At 40.5% G+C, this 27,991-nt stretch overlaps 1 protein-coding gene across 2 annotated transcripts in view; it reads left to right on the top strand.

The window, feature by feature from the left end:
* KCNH1 (potassium voltage-gated channel subfamily H member 1) overlaps window positions 1–27,991 on the top strand; it is a 451,621-nt gene that overhangs the window by 103,670 nt on the left and 319,960 nt on the right. The window contains exon 6 of one of the 2 annotated variants that reach the window (XM_023198319.3): window positions 17,588–17,980. In XM_023198319.3, the coding sequence (XP_023054087.1) occupies window positions 17,588–17,980 (393 nt within the window). Of the gene's footprint in view, window positions 1–17,587; window positions 18,062–27,991 lie in introns of both variants that reach the window. The other variant, XM_023198318.3, reaches the window with a different exon arrangement.

Below are 27,991 nucleotides of genomic sequence, written 5' to 3'. Positions count from 1 at the left end.
CTGAGAAGAATGTATATTCTGTTGACTTGGGGTGGAGAGTTCTATAGATGTCTATTAGGTCCGCTTGGTGCAGAGATGAGTTCAATTCCTGGATATCCTTGTTAACTTTCTGTCTCGTTGATCTGTCTAATGTTGACAGTGGAGTGTTGAAGTCTCCCATTATTATTGTATGGGAGTCTAAGTCTCTTTGTAAGTCTCTAAGGACTTGCTTTATGAATCTGGGTGCTCCTGTATTAGGTGCATATATATTTAGGATAGTTAGCTCTTCCTGTTGGATTGATCCCTTTACCATTATGTAATGGCCTTCTTTGTCTCTTTTGATCTTTGATGGTTTAAAGTCTGTTTTATCAGAGACTAGGATTGCAACCCCTGCTTTTTTTTGTTCTCCATTTGCTTGGTAGATCTTCCTCCATCCTTTTATTTTGAGCCTATGTATATCTCTGCATGTGAGATGGGTCTCCTGAAGACAGCAGACTGATGGGTCTTGACTCTTTATCCAGTTTGCCAGTCTGTGTCTTTTAATTGGAGCATTTAGTCCATTTACATTTAAGGTTAATATTGTTATGTGTGATCTTGATCCTGCCATTATGATATTAACTGGTTATTTTGCTCATTAGTTGATGCAGTTTCTTCCTAGGCTCGATGGTCTTTACATTTTGGCTTGTTTTTGCAGTGGCTGGTACCGGTTGTTCCTTTCCATGTTTAGGGCTTCCTTCAGGTTCTCTTGTAAGGCAGGCCTGGTGGTGACAAAATCTCTAAGCATTTGCTTATCTGTAAAGAATTTTATTTCTCCTTCACTTATGAAACTTAGTTTGGCTGGATATGAAATTCTGGGTTTAAAATTCTTTTCTTTAAGAACGTTGAATATTGGCCCCCACTCTCTTCTGGCTTGTAGAGTTTCTGCCGAGAGATCTGCTGTCAGTCTGATGGGCTTCCCTTTGTGGGTAACCCGACCTTTCTCTCTGGCTGCCCTTAAGATTTTTTCCTTCATTTCAACTTTGGTGAATCTGGCAATTATGTGTCTTGGAGTTGCTCTTCTGGAGGAGTATCTTTGTGGCGTTCTCTGTATTTCCTGAATTTGAATGTTGGCCTGGCCTGCTAGGTTGGGGAAGTTCTCCTGGATGATATCCTGTAGAGTGTTTTCCAATTTGGTTCCATTTTCCCCCTCACTTTCAGGCACCCCAATTAGACGTAGATTTGGTCTTTTGACATAATCCCATACTTCTTGCAGGCTTTGTTCATTTCTTTTTCTTCTTTTTTCTTTTGGTTTCTCTTCTCGCTTCATTTCATTCATTTGATCCTCCATCGCTGATACTCTTTCTTCCAGTTGATCGAGTCGGTTACTGAAGCTTGTGCATTTGTCACGTATTTCTCGTGTCATGGTTTTCATCTCTGTCATTTCGTTTATGACCTTCTCTGCATTAATTAGTCTAGCTGTCAATTCTTCCACTCTTTTTTCAAGATTTTTAGTTTCTTTGCGCTGGGTACGTAATTCCTCCTTTAGCTCTGAGAGGTTTGATGGACTGAAGCCTTCTTCTCTCATCTCATCAAAATCATTCTCTGACCAGCTTTGATCCGTTGCTGGCGATGGGCTGTGCTCCTTTGCAGGAGGAGATGCGCTCTTATTTTTTGAATTTCCAGCTTTTCTGCCCTGCTTTTTCCCCATCTTTGTGGTTTTATCTGTCACTGGTCTTTGATGATGGTGACGTACTGATGGGGTTTTGATATAGGTGTCCTTCCTGTTTGATAGGTTTCCTTCTGACTGTCAGGACCCTCAGCTATAGGTCTGTTGGAGATTGCTTGAGGTCCACTCCAGACCCTGTTTGCCTGGGTATCAGCAGCAGAGGTTGCAGAAGATAGAATATTGCTGAACAGCGAGTGCACCTGTCTGATTCTTGCTTTGGAAGCTTCCTCTCAGGGGTGTACTCCACCCTGTGAGGTGTGGGGTGTCAGACTGCCCCTAGTGGGGGATGTCTCCCAGTTAGGCTACTCAGGGGTCAGTGACCCATCTGAGCAGGCAGACTGCCCCTTCTCAGATCTCAACCTCCGTGTTGGGAGATCCACTGCTCTCTTCAAAGCTGTCAGACAGAGTCGTTCGCGTTTCACAGGCTTCTACTCCTTTAGCTGAGCCCTGTCCCCAGAGGCGCAGTCTACAGAGACAGGCAGGTTTCCTTGAGCTGCTGTGAGCTCCACCCAGTTCCAGCTTCCCAGCCGCTTTAGTTACCTACTTAAGCCTCAGCGATGGCGGGCGCCCCTCCCCCAGCCTCGCTGCTGCCTTGCGGTTAGATTGCCGCAGACTGCTGTGTTAGCAAGGAGAGAGGCTCCCTGGGCGTGGGACCCTCCCGGCCAGGTGTGGGATACAATCTCCGGTGTGCCGGTGTTACAGCGCAGTATTGGGGTGGGAGTTACCCGATTTTCCAGGTGTTGTGTGTCTCAGTTCCCCTGGCTAGGAAAAGGGACTCCCTTCCCCCTCGCGCTTCCCAGGTGAGGCGATGCCTCGCCCTGCTTCAGCTCTCGCTGGTCGGGCTGCAGCAGCTGACCAGCACCGATTGTCCGGCACTCCCGAGTGAGATGACCCCAGTACCTCAGTTGAAAATGCAGAAATCGCCGGTCTTCTGTGTCGCTCGCGCTGGGAGATGGAGACTGAAGCTGCTCCTATTCGGCCATCTTGCTCCGCCCGATTTCCCTATTTTTTATCAAGAGAAAAACATTTTTTTCCTTCCAGAATCAGTCTTCAAGATGAACATTGTTTGGCCCCATAAATAATAGCCTGTAATGAGCACTTCCTCTGGACAAAGCCTGGCATTGGATGTTGTAGCAGGAGAGGATTGGAGAGTGTAGACTAGCGACATTATCCTAGCAGAAGTAGCATCTGCCTTTGGGGAACTCCCAGTCTGACTGGGGGAATAGGACAGACACAAGCCTCTCCTAGGAAGCTTCCATTGTACAAGAAGGAAGACACTAGAAGCACATGCTCATACTGACAAGGGCAGAAAAGAGGCGAGGGAGATTACCGACTGTACTGTGGTCACCAGGATCACCAAGACCAGGTTATTAAGCCTAATTTCTCTGTAAAGCTTCTGAAATCTCATTGAGCATCTAACATATGCTTCTATGGCATGCTTCTATGACTGGACAAGGTCTGTATCCTATGCATTGTGACTCAGTGCCCAGAGATTCCCTCCCTTTGGAGGATACTAACCCCTTTCCAGATAGTCATATCCTGAATGTCCTGAGAAAGTTTTTTCTCCTGAGGGTGGAGATCGCAGACTCATGGTGAAATTTCCCCAATTGTCCTGTAGAACTTACGTTTTTGGTTTCTTTTGAAGAAACACAGAAATTGACCCTCCCAGTCTTAAAACTTAGGAAAGTTACATTTGTCCTATCTGAGTCCCTTTTTCGGGAAACCAATCATCAGGACTCCCAGATAGTATCAAGGAGCTGAAACTCACCAGAACACTGCATCTGGACAATGAGATGCCAGACTTCTCATCCATCGTGATTGCCTAACCAACCACCTGCTTCTTGGTGGCCAACTCCTCTTCCCTACCCCTCCCTAATTCTTGTTTACCCACATGTAGCTATATTCCTTCCCCACTACATAAACCCCCAATTTTAGTTGCTCAAGGAGATGGATTTGAGTTTGTTCTCCCATCTCTTGAGCTGCAACACCCGATTAAAGCCTTTTTTCCTGGCAGTACTTGTCATCTCAGTGATTGACTTTATGTGCAGCAAGCAGCAGAACCTAGACCAAGCACCTGGTGCATTGGTAACCATCAGAGCAATGCTGTCACTTGTCTTTCTAGTCTGAATCCATTTCCACACACACTTCTGAGGAGGAAGATGGTCAGTCTCAGGGAAATCTTTCTGAGCAATATGATAGTCATTTGTACTGTATTTTGAAAGGACTGTTGGAGCCAGATAGTTAACTAGCTGTGAAATACTCTTTTGGTTAGGGAATTTCTCTTAAGCATATTGGTTTTCTGTAATAAATAACTCACTTCATGGAATTTCCATCTTCTATTTTCAGTAATGTCCTGATAATTGCTGAAGAGTTCATATCAGGGTGAAATATGTAGTTTCCTAGGTCGGATGATAAAAACTTGATCTTACTGGAATCACTCATAGCCTTTTACATAAAGACTTGGAAAGAGAATGTCTGACATTTATCCTGATAAAATGTCCAAGCAATAAAAATATTTTAGAAAGCCAGTACCCTGTGGTTTAAATGTAAAAGGCTACATCCTAGAGATGGGAAGAGAGGTACTGAATACAAGTCCCCATCAACCCTCCCTCTCTAGCCTAGTGCTGCCGTCAATTCATCTTTGAATACATGTTGTAGGAATATCATCAGGGGAGAGTCTGTGGTCAACCTGGCATTTTGGGGAGGTATGAAGACGCTATTGAACTAAGGCCTCATTCAGTCAGGGCCTAATAGCATCCTAGAAAGAATCAGAATGGAAAATCCACCCCAGAAATAATTATAGATTATATCAAACTGTCACAGAAGAGCCATTTTTCTTTGAAAGGGCATTTCCTCCTGAGGATTTGTTACCAAGAACTATGGAGCTCTAGATGACTGGTTTGCAAACAGCAGGTGTCTGTTTACTGTGGATTCTTTTGAGTTCTTGCTGAATAGTCTTATCACCCAGACTGTATCTTGAAAACATGCAATAAGCTCCTGCGTAACTTGCTTCCCTTTTCACCTTGCCTTTCCCTTAGCTGAATGCTCAGGACCCCTTAAAATATTTGTAATTCATCTACGTTCAATTGATTTTAAAAACTAGACTTTTATTTTGAGATAACTAGAATCATATAGAGTTGTAAGAAACAGTGTAAGTGACCCCATGGGCCCTTTACCCAGCTTCTCCTGATGGTAATTGCCTGCAAAACTGTAGGATAATATCCCAACCTGGATGTTGGCATTGATACAGTCAAGGTACAGAATATTTTCCTCACCATAAGAATACCTCATGTTTTAAAGTACTATCAAAGGAAGTTTAAAGTTATGCTTAAAAGCTTTAAATCAGATGTTTGCTGTACCTGCCACACTATGTTAGAATGTGTCCCTGAAACATATCCTACTAAATTGGTATTTAAACTCTACTAAATTGGTATTTCTTGAAGTCTGACTCTGTGTTAACAGATCTCCATTTTAAATAGAATATGGTTTTAATTTTTGATAAGCTGCTGAATTTTAAAGAGAGTTTTTTGGGGCCACCAAATATTTTGGATCATGCAGAGAATATATATTGTACTGTAGTAATTTTGTATTTACATTTGTATGATGTGACATAATAGATGTGAATGTTAATCACTGTTTGACTATGTTAATAAAGTTGTTTAACTATATAAAAAAAGAATACCTTATGTTGCCTTTTTATGGGTACCTCAGCCTCCCACCCCCTTCCTTCCTGCCCTTACTCCTTCCTTAAGCCTGGTAAATTACTAAGTCTCTTCCTATAATGTTGTCATTTCAAGAATATTATATATGTGGAGTCATAAATATGTAATCTTTGAGTTTTTTTTTTTTTTCAGTCTCTGGAGACTCATCCAGATTGTTGCATGTATCAGTAGTTTTTATATTTTTATTGCTGAGTAGAGCACTATGATATATATAGAAGCAACACAGTTTAACCATTTATCTGTTGAAGGATATTTGGATTGTTTCCAGTTTTGGCCGATTATGAGTAAAGCTGCTATAAACATTCATGTACAAGTTTTCATGTGAACATAAGTTTTCATTTTTCTGGGATAAATGCCCAGGAGTGTAATTGCTAGGTCATATGGTAGTTGCATATTTAGTTGTTAATAAACTGCCAAACTCTTCTGGAGTGCATGCACCATTTTACATTCCTACTAAAATACATGAATGATCTAGTTTATCTGCATTCTCACCAGCAGTTGGTGTTGTCACTTTTTATTTTAGCCGTTTTGATAGGTGTGTAGTAATAGCACAGTGTAATTTTAATTTGCATTTCCTGAGTGGCTAATGATGTTGAACATTTTTTTCACGTGCTTATTAGTTATCTGTATCTCCTTTTAGGTAAAATGTCTGTTTATACCTTTTACTCAGCTTTTAATTAGATTTTTTATAGTTGAGTTTTGACATTATACATTATAGATGATATATTCTAGATACTATTTATTCGATGTTTGCTTTGCAGATATTCCTTTCAGTCATAGATTTTCATTTCATCCTCAACACAGTCGTTTGTTTTAAATTTTGATGAAGTCCAACTTGTCACTTTTCCCATTTATGGATTATTCTTTTGGTGTCAAATCTAAGAACAGTTTGCCTGGCCCTAGATTCTGAAGATTTTCTTTCATTTTTCTTCTAAAAAAAAACTTTTTTAGTTTTATGTTTTATATTAAGTCCACAATCCACTTTGAGTTAGTTTTTCAATAAGATGCTAGACTTAGGTCCTGGTTCCTTCTCTGGCTTATTGATGTCCACTTGTTCCTACCATTTGTTAAAAATGCCATCTTTCCTGCACAGATTGCTTTCGCACCATTGTCAAAAATCAGTTGAGTATGCTTGTATGGGTCTATTTCTGGGCTTTCTATTCTGTTCTATTAATCTATGTATCTGTTCTTTTTCCAGTACCACATAGTCTTCCTTACTGTAGCTATATATCAAGTGTTGTGATTGGTTGGAATGATTCCTCCTACTTTCTTTTTAAAAACAGCTTTATTGAAGTATAATTGATATATTAACCCAAAACTAAAACTAAAAACCCACTCATGTTTAATGTACATCTTTTGATGAGTTTGAACCACTTAATTTTTCTTATTCAAGATTGTTTTAGCTATTTTAGTTCCTTTGCCTTTCATATAAATTTTAAAGTAATCTTGTGCACATCTACAAAAACTCTTGCCAGCATTTTGATAGAAATTGTGCTAAACTTGTATAATGATTGGGAGAGAATGAATATTTTAGTATGTTTAGTCTTCTAATTTAGGAATGTGATATGTCTCTCCATTTCTTTAATCTCTTTCATTAACATTTTGTTGTTTTCAGCATTCAAATCCTGCATGTGTTTTGTTATATTTACATCTAAGTATTTTTGGAATGATTATAAATGGTATTATGTAATTTTAGTGTTCATTCCTATATGTAGAAATACAATAATTTTTATATGTGTATCTTGAAGTTTTTATGTGAATTCTTTGGGATATTCTGTGTAGCATTATGTCATTTGCAAATTGGGATAGTTTTATTTCATCCTCTCTGATCTGAATGCCATTTATTTCCTTTTTTTGCATTGTTGCAATGGCAGTACTGTGTTGATTAAGAATGGTGAGAGCTGATATTTTGCCTTGTTCCTTGTCATAGGGGGAAAATTTTCAGTCTTTCACCATTAAGAGTAATGTTAGCTGTAGTTTTTTTGGTAGATGCTCTTTATTAAGTTTAGGAAGTTCTCCTCTATTTCTGTTTTTTTTTTTTTTTTTTTTTTTCTGAGAGTTTTATCATGAATGGGTGTTAGGTGTTGAATTTTATTGAATGTTTTGTATATCAATTGATAAGTGATTCTTTTATTAGCCTGTTACATCGTACATGACATGGCTTTTTTTTTTTTCAATATTGAGCCAGCGTTGCACTCTTGAAATGTACCCTACCTTTTTTTTTTTTTTTTTTTTTTTGGTTAAGTGGCAGGATTTTGCTTGGTTACCCAGGCTGGAGTGTGGTGCTATGATCCTAGCTCACTGCAGCCTCGAACTCTTGGGCTCAAGTGATCCTCCTGCCTCAGCCTCCCAAGCAGCTAGGACTATAGGCATGCACTACCATCACTGGCCTTTTTTTTTTTTTTTTTTTTTTTTGTAGAGATTGGGTGGGGGGGGTCTCACTATGTTGCTGAGGCTGGTCTTGAACTTCTGGCCTCAAACATCCTCTTACCTCAGCCTCTCAAAGCACTGGGATCACAGGCCTGAGTCACCACGCCTCGTCTCATTCTTTTTATATATTGCTGAATTCTGTTTGCTACTATTTGTTAAGGATATTTGCATCTGTATTTATGAGAGCTACTAGTCTGTAGTTTTCTTTTTTGTACTATCTTTGGTTTTGGGAATCAGGGTAAAATTAGTTTCACAAAATGAATTGAGAAGTGTTCCCTCTGCTTCTATTTTCTTTTAGAGATTGTGTAGAATTGCTGTTAATTCTTCTTTAAATTTTGACACCATTATTTATTAAAATCATCTGGGCCTGGGGATTTTTTTCTGGGAGTTTAAAACTATGCATTTGATTCCCTCAATAATTTTATGGCTATCAGTGTGGTAGTTTGTGGTTTTTGAGGTCCATTTCATCTAACTAGTCAACTTTATGTGTACAAAGTTGTTTGTAGCATTCCCTTATTTTTTTTAAATGTCTCCAGTGTTTATAGTGATACTCTCTTTTCCATTCTTAATATTGGTAATTTCTGTTCTCTCTCTTTTTATTTGCAGTCTGGCTACAGGTTTGTTGATGTTATTTTATGTTACTGATCTTTTCAAAGACCACTGATTTTCTCTTGTTTTCCTATTTTTAATTTCATCAACTTCTGCTTATTATTATTTCCTTCCTCCTGCTTGCTTTAGTTTTATTTTTGTTCTCTTTTGATAGATTCTTGAGGTGGGAGCTTAGAATATTGATTTAAGACTTTTTGTCTTAGGTAAACATTTAGTGATAAACATTTCCCTTTTTGTGCTACTTTCACAGTATCCCACTTCTATTTTCATTTTCATTGAGTTCAATAAAAGTTTCCCTTGCCACTTTATCTTTGGCCCATGGATTGTTTAGAAGTGTGATACTTAGTTTCCAAGTGTTTGGATATTTTCCCGTTATATTTATTGGTTTCTAGTGTGATTCCATTGTAGTTGAGAATATGCTCTGGTGATTTTAATTGTTGTATTTATTAAGGTTTATTTTATGGACTAGCATAGGATCTATCCTGAATACTATTTCATGTACACTTATAAAGATTGTATTTTGCTTCTGTTGGGGAGAGTATTCTGTAAATATTGATTAAATTCTATTGTTTGATGGTATTGTTGAGTTCTTCTCTATCTTTGCTAGTTTTCTACCTAGTTGCTCTATCAGTTATTGAGAGAGGAGTACTGTGGGTCTGTTTCTCCTTTTGATTTTATTAGGTTTTTGCTTTACATATTTTGCAGTTCTTATTTGGTACATATACATCAGGATTGTTCCGTCTTCTTGGAGTGATGCTTTTTATCATTACGTAATTTGCCTTTCTGTCTCTATTGTTCAGATACTTTCTACTACAGAACAACAATTATAGGATAATTTCTATTGTTTTATCTTCAAGTTAAAGTTCACTAATTTTTTTCTTCATTTTGTTCATTTTGCTTTTTTTTTTTTTTTTTTTTTCCTGAGACAGCTTTGCCTACTTTGTTGCCCACACTGGAGTGATCATGACTTACTCCTGCCTCAACTGCCTGGGCTCAACCAATCCTCTCACCTTAGCCTCCTGAGTAGCTGGAACTACAGGCATGTACCACCAGGCGCGGCTACATTTAAATGTTTTCTAGAGATGGGGTCTCACTATGTTGCTCAGGCTGGCCTCAAACTCTTGAGTTCAAGTGATCCTCCTACATTGGCCTCCAAAGTGTTAGGATTACAGACATGAGCCACTGTGCCTGGCCTCATTTTGCTTTTGAGCCTATCCATTGGATTTTTTTATATTCGTTATTATAGTTTCTGGTTCTAAAACTTCCATTTGGTTCCTTATATCTTCTTTGCTTGTCCCTAATTGCTTGTTAAAGCACTTTTATGATGACTGTTCAAAAATCTTTGATATTTCTGATACATAATTTTGGTGTTGGCATCTATTGATTACCTGTTTTTCATTCCATTTGATATCTTCCTGGTTCTTGGTATAATGAATGAATTTTTTATTGAAAGTTTGGCATTTGGGTAGTCTCTGTATCTTCTTTAAAGTTTGAATTTTAGGTTTACATTTATATGGCAGAAGAAGAGGTAGGCATCCTCTCACTTTTGCCAGGTCATGGTAAACATACAGATTTCCCACTCAGCCTCAGTTGACACCTGAGTGGGGTACTCCTTCTTGTTACTGCCGGGTAGAGATAGGAATTCCAGCTCCTCACTAAGCTTACATGGATACCTCTCTGCGTTGTGGGGGATGACCTCATGACTGCTGGGCAGTGGTGAAAATCCCAGCTGTCCACTAGGCTTCCTCTGACCATCCCATTGAGGAGGGAAAGGGGCGTCTCATTACTGTTGGTGGAAGTGGCATTGTGTGAGAGTCCATGCTTCTTACTGGGCCTTTTCTGGCTGGAATATCTCAGTAGGAGAGGAGATGGGAGATTAGTGGCTTCATTACAGCCTCAAGAAAGGGGAAGTTTAGGCTTCCTAGTAGGCCCTGCTGGCCTAGCTGAGGCGGGGTGGGGGCACACAATTTTTCTGTGCTATGTGGTTATAGTAGAGTGGTTATTATCTAACAGCTTTCTGTCTTTTGAGGCTGCGCATTTCCCAGTCCTTTTGGCTGGAAAGAATAGGCTTTTGTTGGGATTTTTTTTTTTTTTTTTTTGTCTGTACTCCTTGCAGTTTCCAGGTTGCTGGCTTCTTTAGCTCCAAGTCAGGAATACACGAGGCAAAAGGAAAACCTAGAGAGCTCACCACTGTGTCATTCCTAGCCAGTTTGCTTTCTTTTCTCCACCTTTCAGAGTCGTCTTATATTTGTTTTAGATATAATGACAAAGGCTTTTTAGTTGCACTTAGAGGGAGGAATAGGGAAAAATATGTCTACTCTATCATTCCAGAAATGGAAGTCCTATTCGGTTCATTTATTTGTTGTATTCTTGTTGGGGTGATCAGACCCAACACCAGGTTGTGGGGGTGACAAAGTCCGGAGGAGTCAAAGGAATGAGAAAAGACAATTTGAGAGAGAAAGTGGGTCCAGGGGGCCAACACTAGTTATGGAGGCTGCAAAGGCCCCAAGCTCTGGAAGCCCAGACTGTTTATTGGTAATCAAACAAAGAAACTTGTGGCAAGAATGTGGGGTTGAAAGGGGGCGTTGCATTAAGCACATGATTTACAGCTGTGATGGTTTAGCATTTATATGGCCAATTCTAAGACAAAATCGATCTAGGAGCCTGGGAGGGCTAGAAGCAAGGAGCCAGCAAGTCTAGACACATGCCAGAGGTCAGGAGAGGTTTTATGCCCTGAGCCATGGATTCTGTCCAAGCTACGAGGGATTTTAGCCCCTGGGCTTAGACTATGGTGCATCAGGGGAGCCTTCCACCCTTTAGCACAGAACTTGGTGTTCCAAAGGCCATGAGGGGTTTTAGACCCTGGACCCCAGACATGTTCCAAGACTCTTTTACATTATCCAAGCTCTGCCTCAGCTTCTGTCAACACTCAGCTTTTCCCAACAATTCTTAAAGGCCAAACTTCTTTCTTGCTGAGGTCTCAGAATCCAAGCTTCCTTAATCACACTCTTGTAATTTCCTTTTCATGGAGAGAGAAATTAAACTCTCAAGCATAGTAGGGAGGAGTGCATTCGCAGGAGGAGTGGAAAGAGTTCCTCCACCCAAAGATGCACACTGACACTCTGGATTCCTAGCTTTCCTTTGCCCCCTTTTAAAGGCTGGTGTCAAGCATAGAGGAAACGGGGGTTCAGCTAATTTTACCTTTACTAAAGGGTCTTCAATCTCTAGAGGTAACAAGAAGTTCCCATGACACAAGAAGAGTTTTACCTAGGGATTTATAAGAACCTGCAAGTGGCAGAGGAGCAGCTGGGAGTCCCTTCCAGCTTGGCTTAGTATGAGAAGGCACAGCTTGTTGCCTTTGACTAATGAGGATGAAACCCGTTGGTGAGTCTCTCCTGGAACCAACCTTCTCTGGAATTCTTCCTGCACTAAGTCTGCTTCCTTAGAATCCTAAGTTACTCAGGGAAATGTAACCATGATGTGGAACAGCATGTGTTTTGAATCTAGTTAGATCTGTTTTGTGATCCTGTCTCCATCTCTCGCTAGCTGTAGGACTTTAGAGTTCACTCATTCACTTAAAAACAGTCCTATAGTGCCTACTTTGGGCCAGCCAGCATGCGGGGCTCATGGAATGTAGTAGTTGGTACTCTTCATTGCCTTTTTTTTTCCTTTCTAGCCATCAGCAAGTCCAGCTGGCTATACTGCAGAAATATTAATATGTACAAAATTGGACTGCTTTTTTCTATCGTCTCATCTTTTTCTCTGTTATAACAAGTACCCAGATTCTGTTCTTCCCTCAATCCTTTGTACCAACTCATTATCTATAAAACAGCCAGGGTGATCTTTTAGAAACATGCATCCGATTATTATTCTTTTACCTAAAACCCTCTGGTTACACCCAGCCGTACATAGAATAAAATCTAACACCTCCCAATATCCCACTGGGTCCTGTGTGGTCTGGTTTCCATTTTCCTTTCAGAGCTCATCTAGCATCTTCTCCCTCGCCTCCTCCCACTCATTGTGCTTCGGCCACATTGGACTTCTTTCTTTTCCTGATAATATCAAGCTTATTTCACCCTAGGGTTATTACATCAGTTACACTCTCTGCCTAGGATAATTTTTCCATACAAACTTAAATGGCTGGTTCTTTGTTGTCACTCAGGTTTCAATTCAAACACTTTCCCTCCCTTACTCAAGTCACATTTTATCAAATCACAGTGTTCTGCCTGCCCCAGTGTTATTTAGTGGTTATCACAATTTGAAATGATTTTGATTTCTCTCGTAGACTGAGCTCCAAGAGAGCAGGCATCATGCTGTTTCCTTCATTGCTGCACGTCCAGTCCCTAGAACAGTTCCAGGCACAGAGCAATAAATATATTTAAAAATTTTAAGTGATACATAATTATATATGTTTATGGAGTACACATGGTGTTTTCATACATGTATGCAGTATGTAATGATCAAATTGGGGTAATTGAGGTCTCCATCACCTCAAACATTTTTCATTTCTTTGTGCTAGAAACATTCAAGATCGTCTCTTCTAGTTATTTTGAAATATAGTAAATTATTCTATCCACTCTACTGTGCTATAGAACACTTATTTCTCCTATCAAATACTAATTTTAAAAAAACTTCTATTGATGCACATTAGATATACTTATTTTGGGGGTACATGTGATAGGTTGATAAATTTATATAATCAAATCAGGGTAGTTGGGATATCCATCACCTTAAATACTTACCTGTTTTTTTACTCTAGCTGAAATTTTGTATCAATTAACCAACCCTTCCCTATCACACTCTCTTCTGGTACCATTCTCAGCCTCTAGTAACCACTATTCTACTCTCTACTTCTAGGAGGTCAGCTTTTTTAGCTTTCATATATGAGTGGAACATGTGGTATTTGTCTTTATGTGCCTGGCTTATTTCATTTAACGTAATATCCTCCAGGGTTATCCATGTTGCTGCAAATGACAGGATTTCATTCTTTTTTTATGGCAAAATAATGTTCTATTGGGTATATATATCCATTCATATTTTGTTTATCCATTCATCTGTCAATGGACACTTAGGTTGATTCCGTATCTTGGCTACTGTGAATAATGCTGCAATAAATATGGGAGTGCCAATAGCTCTTTGACATACTGTTTTTCTTTCCTTTGGATATATACCCACCAATGGGATTGCTGAATCATATGGTATTCTGTTTTTATTCAAGGAACCTCAATATGTTTTGCATAATGGCTGTATTAATTTACATCCCCACCAAAAGTATATAATAATTTCCCTTCATCTGGATCCTCACCAGTATTTATTTTTTATTTTTTATTTTTATAGAGACAGAGTCTTGCTCTGTCGCCCAGGCTGGAGTGCAGTGGCATGATTTTGGCCCACTACAGCCTCTGTCTCCCGGGTTCAAGTGTTTCTCCTGCCTCAGCCTCCTGAGTAGCTGGGATTACAGGTGTGCACCACCATGCCTAGCTAATTTTGTATTTTTAGTAGAGATGGGTTTTACCATGTTGGCCAGGCTGATCTCGAACTCCTGACCTAAGGTGATCCACCTGCCTCGGCCTTCCAAAGTGCTGGGATTACAGGCGTGAGCCACCACGCCCAGCCCATCAGCATTTTTTTTTGTGTGTATGTCTTTTTGATAATAGCCATTTTAACTGGGATAAGATTATATTTCATTGCATTTTGATTTGTATTTTCCTGGATTAGTGATGTTGAGCATTTTTTTCATATCCCTGTTGGCCATTTATTTGTGTGTGTTCTTTTGATAAATAGCTATTCAGATTACTTCCTCATTTTTAAATCACATTATTCAATTTTTGCTGTTGAGTTGAATTCCTTGTATATTCTAGAAATCTCTTGTTAGATGAATAGTTTGCAGATATTTTCTCCCATTCTGTAGGTTGTCTTTTCATTCTGTTGATTGTTTCCTTTGCTGTGCAGACGCTTTTCAGCTTGATATAATCCTATTTGGCTATTTTTGCCTTGGTTGCCGGTACTTTTGAGGTTTACCTTAAAAATCTTTGCCCAGTCCAACAACCTGGAGAGTTTCCGCAAAGTTTTATTTTAGTAATTCCATAGTTTGAAGTCTTAGATTTAAATTTTTAACCCAGTTTGACTTGATTTTTGAATATGAGAAGAGATAGGGGTCTAATTTCATTCTTCTGCATATGGATATCCAGTTTGCCCAGCACCATTTGTTGAAGAGACTGTCCTTTTCTCAATGTATGTTCTTGGCACCTTTGTTGAAAATGAGTTCATTGTAGATACATGGATTTACTTCTGGGTTCTATGTTTCATTGGTCTATGTGTCTGTTTTTATGCAACTACCCTGTTGTTTTGGTTACTTTAACTCTAGTATAATTTGAAATCAGGTAATGTGATTCTTCTAGTTTTGTTCTTTTGGCTCAGGATAGCTTTTGCTATTCTGGGTCTTCTGTGATTCCATGTAAATTTTAGGATTAAGTTTTTCTACTTCTGTGAAGAGTGTCATTGGTATTTTAATAGGGATTGCATTGAATCTGTAGATTGCTTTGGGTAATTAGACATTGTAATAATATTCTCCCAATCCATGGAATACTTTTCTATTTTTTGTGTCATCTTCAATTTCTTGTCTCAGTGTTTTATAGCTTTATTTGTAGAGATTTTTCTTCTCTTTGGTTAAATTTATTCCTAGACACTTAATTTTTTTTGTAGCTATTGATAATGGAATTGCTCCTTTGATTTCATTTTCAGTTTGTTTGCTGTTGGTGTGTGGAAATGCTACTGACTTTTGTATGTTGATTTTTGTATCCTGCAACTTCAGTGAATTTGTTTACCGGTTCTAACAGGTTTTGTGTGTGTGTGTGTGTGTGTGTGTGTAGTCTATGTTTCTCTAAATATATGATTATGTCTGTAAACAGGGACAGTTTGATTTCCTCTGCTTCAATTTGGATGCCCTTTATTTCTTTCTCTTGCCTAATTGTTCTGTCTGGGACTTTCAGTGCTATGTTGAATAACAGTGGTGAAAATGGGCATTCTTGTCTTGTTCCTGATCTTAAAGGGAAGGCTTTCAACTTTTTCCTATTCAGTATGATGTTAGCTGTGCGTTTGTCATGTAAGGTCTTTATATATATATATATATTTTTATTTCCATAGGTTACTGAGGAACAGGTAAGTGTTTGGTTATATGAATAAGTTCTTTAGTGGTGATTTGTGAGATTTTGGTGCACCCATCACCCAAGCAGTATACACTGAACCCAATTTGTAGTCTTTTGTCCCTCACCCCCTTCCTACCCTTTCCTCCTGAGTCCCCAAAGTCTGTTGTGTCATTCTTATGGCTTTGCATCCTCATAGCTTAGCCCCCACTCATGAGTGAGAATATACGATGTTTGGTTTCCCATTTCTGGGTTACTTCACTTACAATCATAGTCTCCAATCTCATGCAGGTTGCTGCGAATGTAAGGCATTTGAGTACCTTTCTTCTATACCTAATTTGTTGAGAGTTTTTTTTTTTTTAAATCATGAAGGGATATTGAATTTTATCAAATGCTTTTTCTGCATCTATTGAGATAATAATTTTTTTCCCCTACTGCTGATGTGATGTAACATGTTTGTTAATTTGCATGTGTTGAGTCATTCTCACATCTCTGGATAAATTCCAGTTTATTATAGTGTACACCATTTTTTTTTTTTTTTTTTTTTTTGATGTTCTATTGGATTCAGTTTGCTAGTGTGTTGTTGAGGATTTTGTGTGTAGGTTCATCAGGAATATTGGCTTGTAGTTTTCTTTTTTCAATTTGCCCTTGTCTGGTTTTGGTATCAGGGTAATGCTGGCCTCATAGATTGAGTTTGAAAGAATGCCCTCTCCTTTAATTTTTAAAAATAGTTTGAGAATAGCTGGTACTAATTCTTCTTTAAAACTTTGGTAACATTCAGCATTGAAGCCATCTGGTCCTGGGCTTTTCTTTGTTGGGAGATTTTTAAAATTACTGATTCAATTAATCATATTTCTTGTTATTGGTCTGTTAGAGTTTTCCATTTCTTCCTGTTTCAATCTTGGTAGGTTGTATGTGTCCAGGAATTTATCCATTTCCTCTAGGTTTTCCAATTTGTTGGCATATGATTATTCATAGTAGCTTCTAATGATCCTTTGTATTTGTTTGCTATTTCTTGTAATATTTCCTTTTTCATCTTGAATTTTATTGGGGGTTTCTTTTCTTAGTTAAAGGTTTGGGTTTTTTTAACTTAGGTTTTTAAAAACCCAGCTTGTCATTTCATTGCTCTTTTGTATTTTTTGTCTCAATTTTATTTAATTTAGCTCTTATTTTATATCTTTCCTTCTTCCAATTTTGGATTTGGTTTGTTCTTGCTTTTCTAGTTCCTTGAGGTACGTTGTTAGGTTGTTTATTTAAAATCTTTTAACTTCTTTGATGTAGGGCATTTATTGCTATAACCTTCCCTCTTAGTATTGCTTTTGCTGTATCCCATAGGTTTTTGTTATGTTATGTTTTCATTTGTTTCAAGACACTTTAAAATTTCTTTCTTAATTTCTCTATTGACCCACTGGTCATTCAGGAGCATGTTTAACTTCCATATATTCATAAAGTTTCCCAAGTTCCACATGTTTCAATTTCTAGTTTACTTCCACTGTGGTCAGGAAAGATTATTGATATGAATTTGATTTTTAAAAATTTGTTAACACTTGTTTTGTCATCTCACATATAGTCTGTCCTGGAGAATATTCCATGTGCTGATGAGAAGAATGTGCATTCTGCCGCTGTTGGATGAAATCAGAGCAATTAATATTTATTGAACAAAAAGTTGCTTAATCTTTTTAGCCCCAGTTTCTAACTTATGGAATAATAATTGGCTAATAGAACAAAGATGTATTTAGAATTGAGATAATAAATGTGTGTAAAGTGTTTAGTACAACACTTGGCTGACAGCCAAATAGTAGTTTGTAATTGTTTCTTTATGATTATTTCTATTATAATGTTCACTTTCATTCTCCCATATTCCTTTATACCTGTTATTGTACCCAAATGATTTATCCAGAGTGTTGTGACCATTTGTCAATCACAGATGCTGACTAGTTAGATACTTGCAATTAAATCCTAACTTAGTTCTCTCTTGGTCATGTTTTTCTGTACAGGTCCTACAGCTGGGCTCAGACATACTTCCCCAGTACAAGCAAGAGGCACCAAAGACTCCCCCTCACATCATCTTACATTACTGTGTTTTTAAGACCACGTGGGATTGGATCATCTTGATCTTGACCTTCTATACTGCCATCTTGGTCCCTTATAATGTCTCCTTCAAAACCAGGCAGAACAATGTGGCCTGGCTGGTTGTTGATAGCATCGTGGATGTTATCTTTCTGGTGGACATTGTGCTCAATTTTCATACCACCTTTGTTGGACCAGCAGGGGAGGTGATTTCTGACCCCAAACTTATCCGCATGAACTACCTGAAGACGTGGTTTGTGATTGACCTTCTGTCCTGTTTGCCATATGATGTCATCAACGCTTTTGAGAACGTGGATGAGGTTAGTGCCTTTATGGGTGATCCAGGGAAGATTGGTTTTGCTGATCAGATTCCACCACCACTGGAGGGGAGAGAGAGTCAGGTACATCCCTCAAATCTCAGACCTTGTTGTCATGTCTTTAAAACTGAATTAAATGTGGGTGGTCAACAGAAGAATAAATGGGTGGGAAATAGCATGACTGATGTGTAGAACAGAGGGAGCATGCTTGATAGATACCCTTGCCTGCTGTTCCCATCCTTGGGCGGTTTGGAGGCCCTGCATGACAGTGAATGGGTGTGGAAGAGACCAAAGGCTTACTCCTACTCCACGTGGAATGTAAGCCACTGGTTCAGGAATGGTGGGCCTGCAGCAGCAGGCATGCATGGCCACTGCACTGGCAAGTCTTCTATTGAGTATATAGTTGCTGAATGTCTACCTATTGGTTATTCTAATTATGCAGACTTTTCTTTTATCTGCTGCTGACTTTTGGCTGCTTCATAGCCAATTAACTCCTGGTAATAGGAATACCATTTTCCTGAAAGTTTGCTTTTCCTTTTTTCTGTTAAATTTTGAGATGAGTTACTTCTTTGCTAAAGTGAGTTTGGAGGCAACCATGTGCTGAGGTAGTCAGGCACCAGCTTGTGGTTAAGAGGAGCAGTATTGTTTTTGGATTACACTGCTGTTTCAGTCCATTTTCTGTTGCTATAGAGAAATACCTGAGGCAGGGTAACTTACAAAGAAAAATCAAAATTCTGATGGCTGGAAGATTTAGGACCGGGTCACTCATGGTAGAAGGTGAAGTGGGGAGCCAGCTTGTCCAGAGATCAGATGGTGAGAGAGGAAGTGAGAGACAGGAAGAGGAGGTGCCAGGCTCTTTGTAACATCCTGCTTTTGTGGGAACTAATGGAGTGAGAATCCGCTTCCCACCCCACTTCCCCCAGAGAGGACATTAATCTTTTCAAGAGGGATCCACCCCCATGACCCAAACACCTCCCATTAGGCCCTATTTCCAACACTGGGGATCAAATTTCAACATGAGGTTTGGAGGAGACAAACATTCAAACTGTAGCAACTGTTTTCAATTGCTGGTCCTGCAGGCACTGGATGAAATTAAAGGAAGCTAAATTCTGTGTAAATGTGTTGGAATTAGGACAAGCTCTAAGTCATTTTCTGAATGAGTGCCTGGGCCATGTGGTAGCAGGAAGGGCCACTGGACTGATTAAGGTGATTTTCTTTGAAAAAGTGAGGATGTCAAGTCATTGCAAAGAAAAGTGTCAGATTCTTATCTAGTTTGTGTTCTGTGGGAATTGTCCTTCCTTTTTCTTACTCCTAGTTGACATTCCAGATGGATTAAGAAAAGGCAGTTCATTTGGCAAGTCTCCAGCCCTGTTCAGCTGGGCCCTCATTGCTTCAGATTACAGAGGCTCCCAAGGTCTCAGTCTGGCTGGGTTGTGTGGGTAATCTAGGAAGCCATCTGGAAACTAAGTTGAGGTGCAAGACACATTTCAAAACTAACGGGCTCATAGGACTCAGGCTTGAGAACAATAAAGGGAACAGCCTGCTCCCTCCCAGGATGTCAAGACCCGGCCAGTGACTCCATGTCTTACTGGTGGTATAATGATGCCTTTGTGCCTTCAGATCAGTACCAGCAGTGGGACAGCAGCCTTTTCTCTGGGAAAACAGAACTGCTACCACTTCTCTTTCCAGTGAGCTTCTCTTTCCAGTGTAGCTCTTGCTACAAAATGCTGTCAATGTACAGCTGGAAGGAGAGAATTTGGATGCTCAGATGCTCTAGATTCACAGCAACCCATGCTTGTAGCTGTGTGGTGGGTTTTAAAATACTTTAAAATCCCAAAGACTAATTCTCTGGGGTGGCTTGTGTGAATTTTGTAGGGGGATGAAATGAGTCAAGACTGATCATTTACAAGAGCAGAATCATACCTAACATGAATGTTGGAGTTCTTAAATGAGAATTTATTTATTTTTTTTTTTGAAACAGAGTCTTGCTCTGTCACCCAGGCTGGAATGTAGTGGCACGATCTCAGCTCACCACAACCTCCGTCTCCCAGGTTCAAGCAATTCTCCTGCCTCAGCCTCCCGAGTAGCTGGGATTATAGGCACGTGCTACTGCCCAGTTAAGTCTTGTATTTTTAGTAGAGATGGTGTTTCCCCATGTTGGCCAGGCTGGTCTTGAACTCCTGACCTCAAGTGATCCACCCGCCTCGGCCTCCCAAAGTGCTAAGATTACAGGTATGAGCCACCACTCCTGGCCCACAAATGAGAATTTTAGTACATGTTGGGCATATTTTTCTCTGTGAGCACATTTTTAGAAAATTTTTTTCGTAGGAAAATATGATCATTTTGGCTTAGATAATTCAAATAAATTATGTGAATCTAAAAGAGCTTCTTAAACACATATGGGGAAAGTGAAATTTAGCTTTAAAAACACACTGGTTTTTAAAATAAACCATTTTCTATTTAGAGTAATGGCACTGAAATTTTGCAGATAAATAGAACAGTTTTCCAGCTTCCACAGATTCTTATTAAAAATTGGCAGAACTATAAACACATATGTAAAATGTGTCAGTCACCTGGTAGGTTAACAGAGCAGAGTTCTTCTCCCCTGGGAAGGAGTTCCAAACCAACTGAATATGTTGGGTTGGAACTCCTTTGCCGTTATTTATAAATACCCCAGTAGTGGTTTCTGATTTATAGATTCATGAAATAGATTGGTTAATAGGAAAAATGTCAGTTATCTCTAGCTTTCTCATTGGTAAAGGGCTTAGTATCAAACCTCTCACTATCACCTCTTGGTCATAAATAATAGTATAAATATTAAGGGCTACAGTTATTGTTTCCTTCTGTAAGACATCATTTTATATTTGGTAATTTCTTTTAAAGCTTTGGCTAACACCTCAAATAATGCCCTTTCATAACAACTCTGGTGGTGTGGAGAGAGAGCAGTGTGAGGAATGGGAAGATTTGGCTTTTAGTTCTCTTGGTATCACCTGTTAAAACAGCTGGGATCCTTGTGCATATCATTTAGCCTTTCTGGATCATGGTTTTCCTATGTATGTCTCAGGGATAATGCTGCTATACCTGCCTTACTGCATAGCTTTTGGGTGGTGGATTATTTGAGTTTCCTGCCAGCTCCAAGAGCTAAAGTCTGGTGAATGCTAAATCTCATCTGCATTAGTCTCACCTCCAGAAACTTACTGTAAGAACAAGAGGCCTAGCACCCTGACCTCTTTCTTGTAATTGGGGTGGGAGGAAAACAAGGTGGGGGCTGGGACCATTTAGCAGGTAAAGCCTGACAGGACCATGGGGGTCTTATAGTTCAACCTTCTTAATTCACAAGTAAGAAAAAAGACTCAGAGGAGAAATGACTCTCTCAAGATCGAATAACGTATCATATAATCACAGTAATAATGAGTTCCCTTCTGACTTCTCTATTCCTAATAGCATCAGATATTTATAAAATAGGAACAAAACACTTAACGGACAGTTGAGTCAAAACTGACCAGGAAGCTTCTGACGTGTGTGGCTCACTCCTTGGCTTGTCTGAGTGTGGTGGAGAAGTTGGACATGGGGTCTGGTTGGGGTAGATGGAGGTGGGCAGCTACATTTTCCCCAAGGCATCTGTGTTGGGGATGACATGAGCAGTTGAAGATGCTTGCCAAGGGACAGACCCAGCACAGTTTCCCAGGCATAGTCCTTTGGTGAAACAACACCATTAAATTAGTGGGAATGAATGGCTGATGTTGGTTAGAGGATGTTGGAGAGCCCATGAAGGGCACCCCATCTTCTGAACCTGGATCAGGCTGAGGGAAAACCCCCTGGGTTGGAGAATTCTGATTAATGGCTTAGCGGCTTCCTATTTACCACATGCTATCTTCTCACCTGTGATCTGTTGTGGAGTTACTAATCTAATATTACAGCTCCCTGTGCTCTGGTTTCTTTCTCTGGGGGAGTGTGCAGAGAAACAACTTATTGACTCATTTCTCATAAAAGATACATGTGGAGCTAGCTGAATCATCTTTGGTGTTCTCAAAATTATGCCAATGGACTTGCGTGCCAGTGGAGACCACCAAAGAAGGACGTGAGCTGTGTTGGCTTTGCCATCTGTGTGTATGTGTGCAGTGGGGGTGGGGAGTTCTTGAAGTGAAAAGATTGGAGCCACCCAAAGCCTGGGTCAAAAAAGAACTGGAGTAAATTGTTAAAGCCTGCAATTATGAATTCAGCCCTGTGGATATAGCCCGTCTCCATGATTTAAGCCACACAAGTGATCCCTTTGGCTAAACTTGTTTCACTTATGTAGATGGGCTGTATTTGCGTCATTCTCCAGTCTGTTGGTAATAATCTGTTTCGGAAGCCATTTGAGAATATGTTTGCACAATAGTTAAAATGGTTGGAGGACAAAAGGTCTGGAAACAGAGCAAACTAAAGCTTGGAATGGGTATGTCAAAGCAAAAGCTAAATAAGTCTCTTTCAAGTGCTGAGTGGATTGTTGGGCTAGTGTGTTTCATATGTTAAAGATTGAATTATTACTGACAAAACAGATTCAGTCTCCTAAGGAAACTTATTGCTTACTGCTATTGAAGTGTGGAAATGCAAAGGGGAGAATGGGGCTGTTATCTCCCAGGTGACAATGCTGGTGCCCTGGAGCCTGAAGATGGCCAAGAGCTTTTTTCTATCCCTGGCTCTGTAACCTCAGACAGCAGCACAACCAGCTAGTGTTGACACTTTCCAAGAGCTCACATTCATGGGAGATACTCACCTTCTAGCAGAACAGGAGCAAAATGTGCCAATGAAAAGATGATAGCATGACAAATTTTCCTTTATCTTGTGATTTCAACTTTCCAAAACACTCACACAGATCACCTTTATCCTAACTCTGTGTGGCAGTGAAGAAACTGCACTGAATTGGGAGGACGGCAAGTTGTTACCCAAGAGGGACTTTGTCACCCAGTTGTGCAACCTTGTGAAAGTAACTTCATCTCCCTCAACTTCCTTTGCCTCACCTGTGTGATGAGCCCATCCCAGCTCTAACCTTCTGTGGCTTGAGAGCAGGTATTATCCTGGTTTTGCAGATGAAAGGGACAGTTTGTCCTTTTGCCTGATGGCAGCTGTTTTGAGGTAGTGAAACCGGACTCTAGTCTCCTGACTCCTGGGCTTGTGCTTTCTCCTGCAGGTCATGCTGTCTCATCAGAGAATCTGGAGGCCGAGGGAATCAAGCTATGCATTTCAGTCCCTGGGGCCCTTTCTCTGAATCATTCCCTGGCATGGCCCCTGCTGTTCCCCTCATTTTCGTGGACCTTTCTCACAGCTGAGGGGTGAGAGGTTTGGGTGGTCAGCCTGTGTGACCCTAACATGAGGTCACTGGTGCAGGTGTGTGGGGATGGATGGTGAGAGTGGAGGTCAGCAGTGACTCCAAGGTCTCATTGCCTATCCTGGGTGAATGGCCTCACCTCTAGGTTCTTCTAGGCTCACTATTCCCTGCTCTTCCAGGCTTTCCTTATCGCTGATGCTGAAAGCAAGTTGGACCAATGTTCATTGCTTATCCTGTTAATTTATCCCTGTCAGTCCTTACCTGTGGTTCTTTTCAGGTAGATGGCTAACATTTCAGTTTTCACACAGGTGACTCCTCTTGCTGTCCAGCTGGAAGCAGGTGGGAAACTGTCAGGTGAAAGTCATGAGATGACCAGGGCTTTTCTTCCCCTTTGATTTCTAACAATACTGTATAGGCAGTCCTTGTGGCTCATAATAGCAATTTGGTTTTTTTAAATTAGTAGACTTTATGTTTTAGAGCTGTTTCAGTTTATAGAAAAATGCAGTGGGATGTATGGAGACCACCCTACCCTCCCTTTCTCGCCCACAGTTTCCTATTAACGTTAGCTACGTTCATATAGCATATAGCCTATAGTTTACATGAGAGTTCATTCTTTGGATTATATATTCTATGGGTTTGGGCAAGTGTGTAATGATGCATATCAACCATTACAGTATCATACAGAGAAGTTTCAGTGCCTTAAACATCCCGTGTTCCACATATTCATCCCCCTACCCCAGTTTCCAGCAACCACTGATCTCTTTATAGTTTTGCATTTTCAGAATGTTATAACATAGGAATCACATAGCATGTAGTCTCTCAGATTGGTTTCTTTCACTTAGCAACATGCATATCGGGTTTGTCCATTTCTTTTGTGAGAACTTTTTTAAAATTGCAGAATAATATCCTATGGTATGGATGTACCATGATTTATTTAGCAATAGAAATTAAAAATCATCACTCTATAGCAATGGCAATTTCAATTCTGATCAGCACAGGTTTTGTTCTGGGATTTCCTTCTGCTGTGGGTTTGATTGGAGGGTGGAGAGTAGGTGAGACCCCAGGATGCAGGCTGGCCAGTCTTAGCAGCCTGTGGTAGCACCTGGGTGAAAGCAACATTTCTTACAAGCCATTATGTCCGATAGTAAAATGGACAGAAAAACTAAGTCGTACCATAGTATCCTCATATTTCATTCTTTTTTCCTTGGCATTTCTGTCTTTTATGTTTGTGCTGAGTATTTCTTCTAACCAATTATTTTGGAAAAAAGAGGACAAAATCAGACACACAGTAGTTTTCACTCCTGTGTCTTGTTAGCAGCAGGAAGTGCTGCGGATCAGTGCGTTTCTCTTTTGATGAGTGTGACTTGCCAGCAGTGGCCAGGGGCTGAGTCTGTTTTCAGTGATGTTCCTGATGCTGCCGCTGCCCCCATGCTGGAAACATTGTCTAGAACTTTTCCTTTGATTTATGTTCTCTGTCTTCCTCCTGACTTGCGCTCACAGTGGGTGAAGGATTGTGGAGCAGACAAGCCTCTTGTTAAAGCAGAGGCTTCACATGGAAGACTGGGCTGTAGATGCTGTCCCTGCACAGGCACCCGAGTCATGATCCTACCTGGGGTGTGTATGTGTGGGAGCTGGGGAATGGCTAGGGGAGCATTTCTAACAGCAGGAAGTCGATCCTGCATGGCTTCCAGGAAGCAGTGATTGACTGTGAAACTGTGATTCTAGAGTTTAAAAAAATGTAAAACCTAAAAACAAATGACTCTGAGGCAATGCAAGAGTTCAACCATTGTAGAAGATTCCTCATGGCAATTCTTCAAGAATCTAGAACCAGAAATACCATTTGACCCAGCAGTCCCATTACTGGGTATATACCCAAAGGATACATCATTCTACTATAAAGACACGTGCACACGTATATTTATTGCAGCACTGTTCACAATAGTAAAGATTTGGAACCAACCCAAATGCCCATCAATGATAGACTGGATAAAGTAAATGTGGCACATATACAGCATGTTGAACAATGAGAACACAGGGAGGGGACCATCACACACCAGGGCCTGTTGGGGGTTGTGGGGTAGGGGAGGGATAGCATTAGGAGAAATACCTAATGTAGATGATGGGTTGATGGGTGCAGCAAACTACTATGGTACATGTATACCTGTGTAACCTGCATGTTCTGCATGTGTATCCCATAACTTAAAGTATGATTTAAAAAAAGAGTTCAGCACTGGGGAGCAGAATAAACTCAGCTGCTATGTCTGACTCCCCTCTGTTGACTCGCCATTCTTCTCTCCCAGGATCCTCTCTGGCCAACCCAAGTTCAGCTTCCCTTTTAGTTCCCCACCAACTTTTCTTGGCTCCTTTTTCAGGTTGGTCCTTCTTCAAAGAAATGTAATTGACTTAGATGACAGGGGATAGGGATACAACTCCCCAAGGAGCCCCTGGTTTAGTAGGGGCCACAGATAATAGACTCGGCAGAGAATGTGAGAGGCGTTCTAGGGGTCAGTTCAAGGTGTTGCAGCCTACAACAGGGAGCACTTAGCCTCGTGAGAGAATCCAGGGAGGCTTCCTGGTGGAGATGAGTAAGTTTAGCCTTGTGAGGAGGAAGTAGGGCGTTTCTGGGAGAGGAAAGAACGTGTGCAAAGGGCTGTGCTATAAGGGATGAGCAAGACATTCGTTGTGCCCAAATCAGAGTTAGCACTGGGGGAGGGAAGAAGGCCGAGTCCAGTGATAAAGAATCCTAGAGTCTTGCCAAGGAGTTTACAGTTTATCATGTAGGCGCAAAGAAACCATCATGGGCGTCCGTTAGGGTGGGATCTCATCTGATTTTTGTTTTTGAAGGTGTACCTAGGAAGCAGTGGTGGGAATGAGTTAGGGAAATAACATGTCCCTGCTTTCCCTCCTCCTATATCTTGAAGCTACTGTAATTAGGTTGTCACCTCCACTGGTGCACTGAACTCCATTCCCCCAACTCCTGTTCCTCTGCCCCTCAGTCCTAATGCTGGCCAAACCCCCACCCCACTTGGACTCTATTTTCTGCCTCCTCTAGGCTATGTCCTAGTCCCCGAATGTGACCAGAGAATGTGAGTGGAGAACTCCATCACTGTGCAGATTGACTTCAGCTCACCTAGAATTCCCCCTGAATTTCCCCAGGCTGTGTTCTCCAACAAGGCAAACCTTCATAGCTTCTCCTCTTTCCTCAGGCTGGCAATACCCAGCTCGCACTCTTCCCCAATCCTCTTGCTTCTTATTCACTGACAAAAGAGGAGCGATAAAAAGAGAACTTGGCCTGGCGCAGTGGCTCACGCCTGTAATCCCAGCACTTTGGGAGGCTGAGGAGGGCAGATCACCTAAGGTCAGGAGTTCGAGACCAGCATGGCCAATATAGTGAAACTCAGTCTCTACTAAAAATACAAAAATTAACTGGGCATGGTGGCAGGCACCTCTAGTCCCAGCTACTTGGGAGGCTGAGGCAGGAGAATTGCTTGAACCTGGGAGGTGGAGGTTGCAGAGAGCCGAGATTGCGCCACTGCACTCCAGTCTGGGTGACAGAGCGAGACTCCATCTCAAAAAAAAAAAAAAAAAAAAAAAGAACTTACGTGTACTCCCATAGCTAAATCTACTTTGTGGCCTGCACCAACCCCACATACTCTGCTTCCTTCCTTCTAGTGGGTCAGCTTTTGTGCTGAATTCATTTCCTCTTGCCCACTCCTCAGTTGTTTCCTTTCTTTTCTGTATGATCAAGGAATATATCCCTTCTTTGTAAAGCTCTCTCCACATACCCCAGCTGCTGCCCCATTTTCCTGCTTCTTTTACTGAGAGACTCCTAGAAAGAGTTCTCTGTTCTTGTTGTTTCTGCTTTTTATCTTCTCTTTCTTGTACTTATTCTGACCAGGTTTTCCTCCTTGTCACTCTATTGAAACTGTAACTGTTCTTGTCAAAGGTGCCAGTGGTGTCCATGTAACCAAATCCAATGGTCAGATCTCAGTTCTCATCTTCTTCTACATGTTGGCAGCGTTAGACCTAGCAGCCTATCGTCTCACACAATAAAATCTGCAATGGTTGCCTATCAGGCACTCCATAGTCTGTCCCTTGGCTGCCTTTTACTGTTTCAGGTGCCATGGCCTCTTGCTGGTCTTGGGGTACTTGCTGTTCCCTCATTAGGGGCAGACCCCTAAATGGCCTTTCCTCTCACTTCATCAAGGTGTTTGCTCAACGTTACATGATTAGAGTGGCTTTCCCTGAGAACTGTACTACAAATTTCTATCCTTTTACTTTTTCATAGTACTAATCATAATCTGATACAGGCTTTGTTATAGCTAATCCTTTCAGTAGAATTTTTTGAAACTTTAAAAAATTGGGGTAAAAAATACATAAAGTTAAGTGTGATAAAATGCATTAAGGTATATGGCTTAGTGAATTTTTACAAACATATGCTTGCACATAACCACTACTTAAATCAAAACATCGGATTTCTCCAGCACCCTAGAAGGTTCTCATCCGTTTTATCCTAGACTGCCCTCCACTGAAGTAACCATTATTCTGATTTCTATTGCCATAGATTAGTTTTACCTGTTCTTGAAGTACAGGTAAGTGGAATGATTCAGTGTGTAATCTTTTGTACCTGCCTTCTGTCAGCACAATGGCTGTGAGCATCAACCATATTGAGTGTGTCAGTAGCTTGCTCACTTTTACTGGGG

The sequence above is a fragment of the Piliocolobus tephrosceles genome, chromosome 1 (genome assembly GCF_002776525.5).
Source record: "Piliocolobus tephrosceles isolate RC106 chromosome 1, ASM277652v3, whole genome shotgun sequence".
In the NCBI taxonomy this organism is placed as follows: Eukaryota; Metazoa; Chordata; class Mammalia; order Primates; family Cercopithecidae; genus Piliocolobus; species Piliocolobus tephrosceles.
The sequence above is the reverse complement of the archived record's forward strand: the minus strand, read 5'-3'. Positions and strand labels throughout refer to the sequence as shown.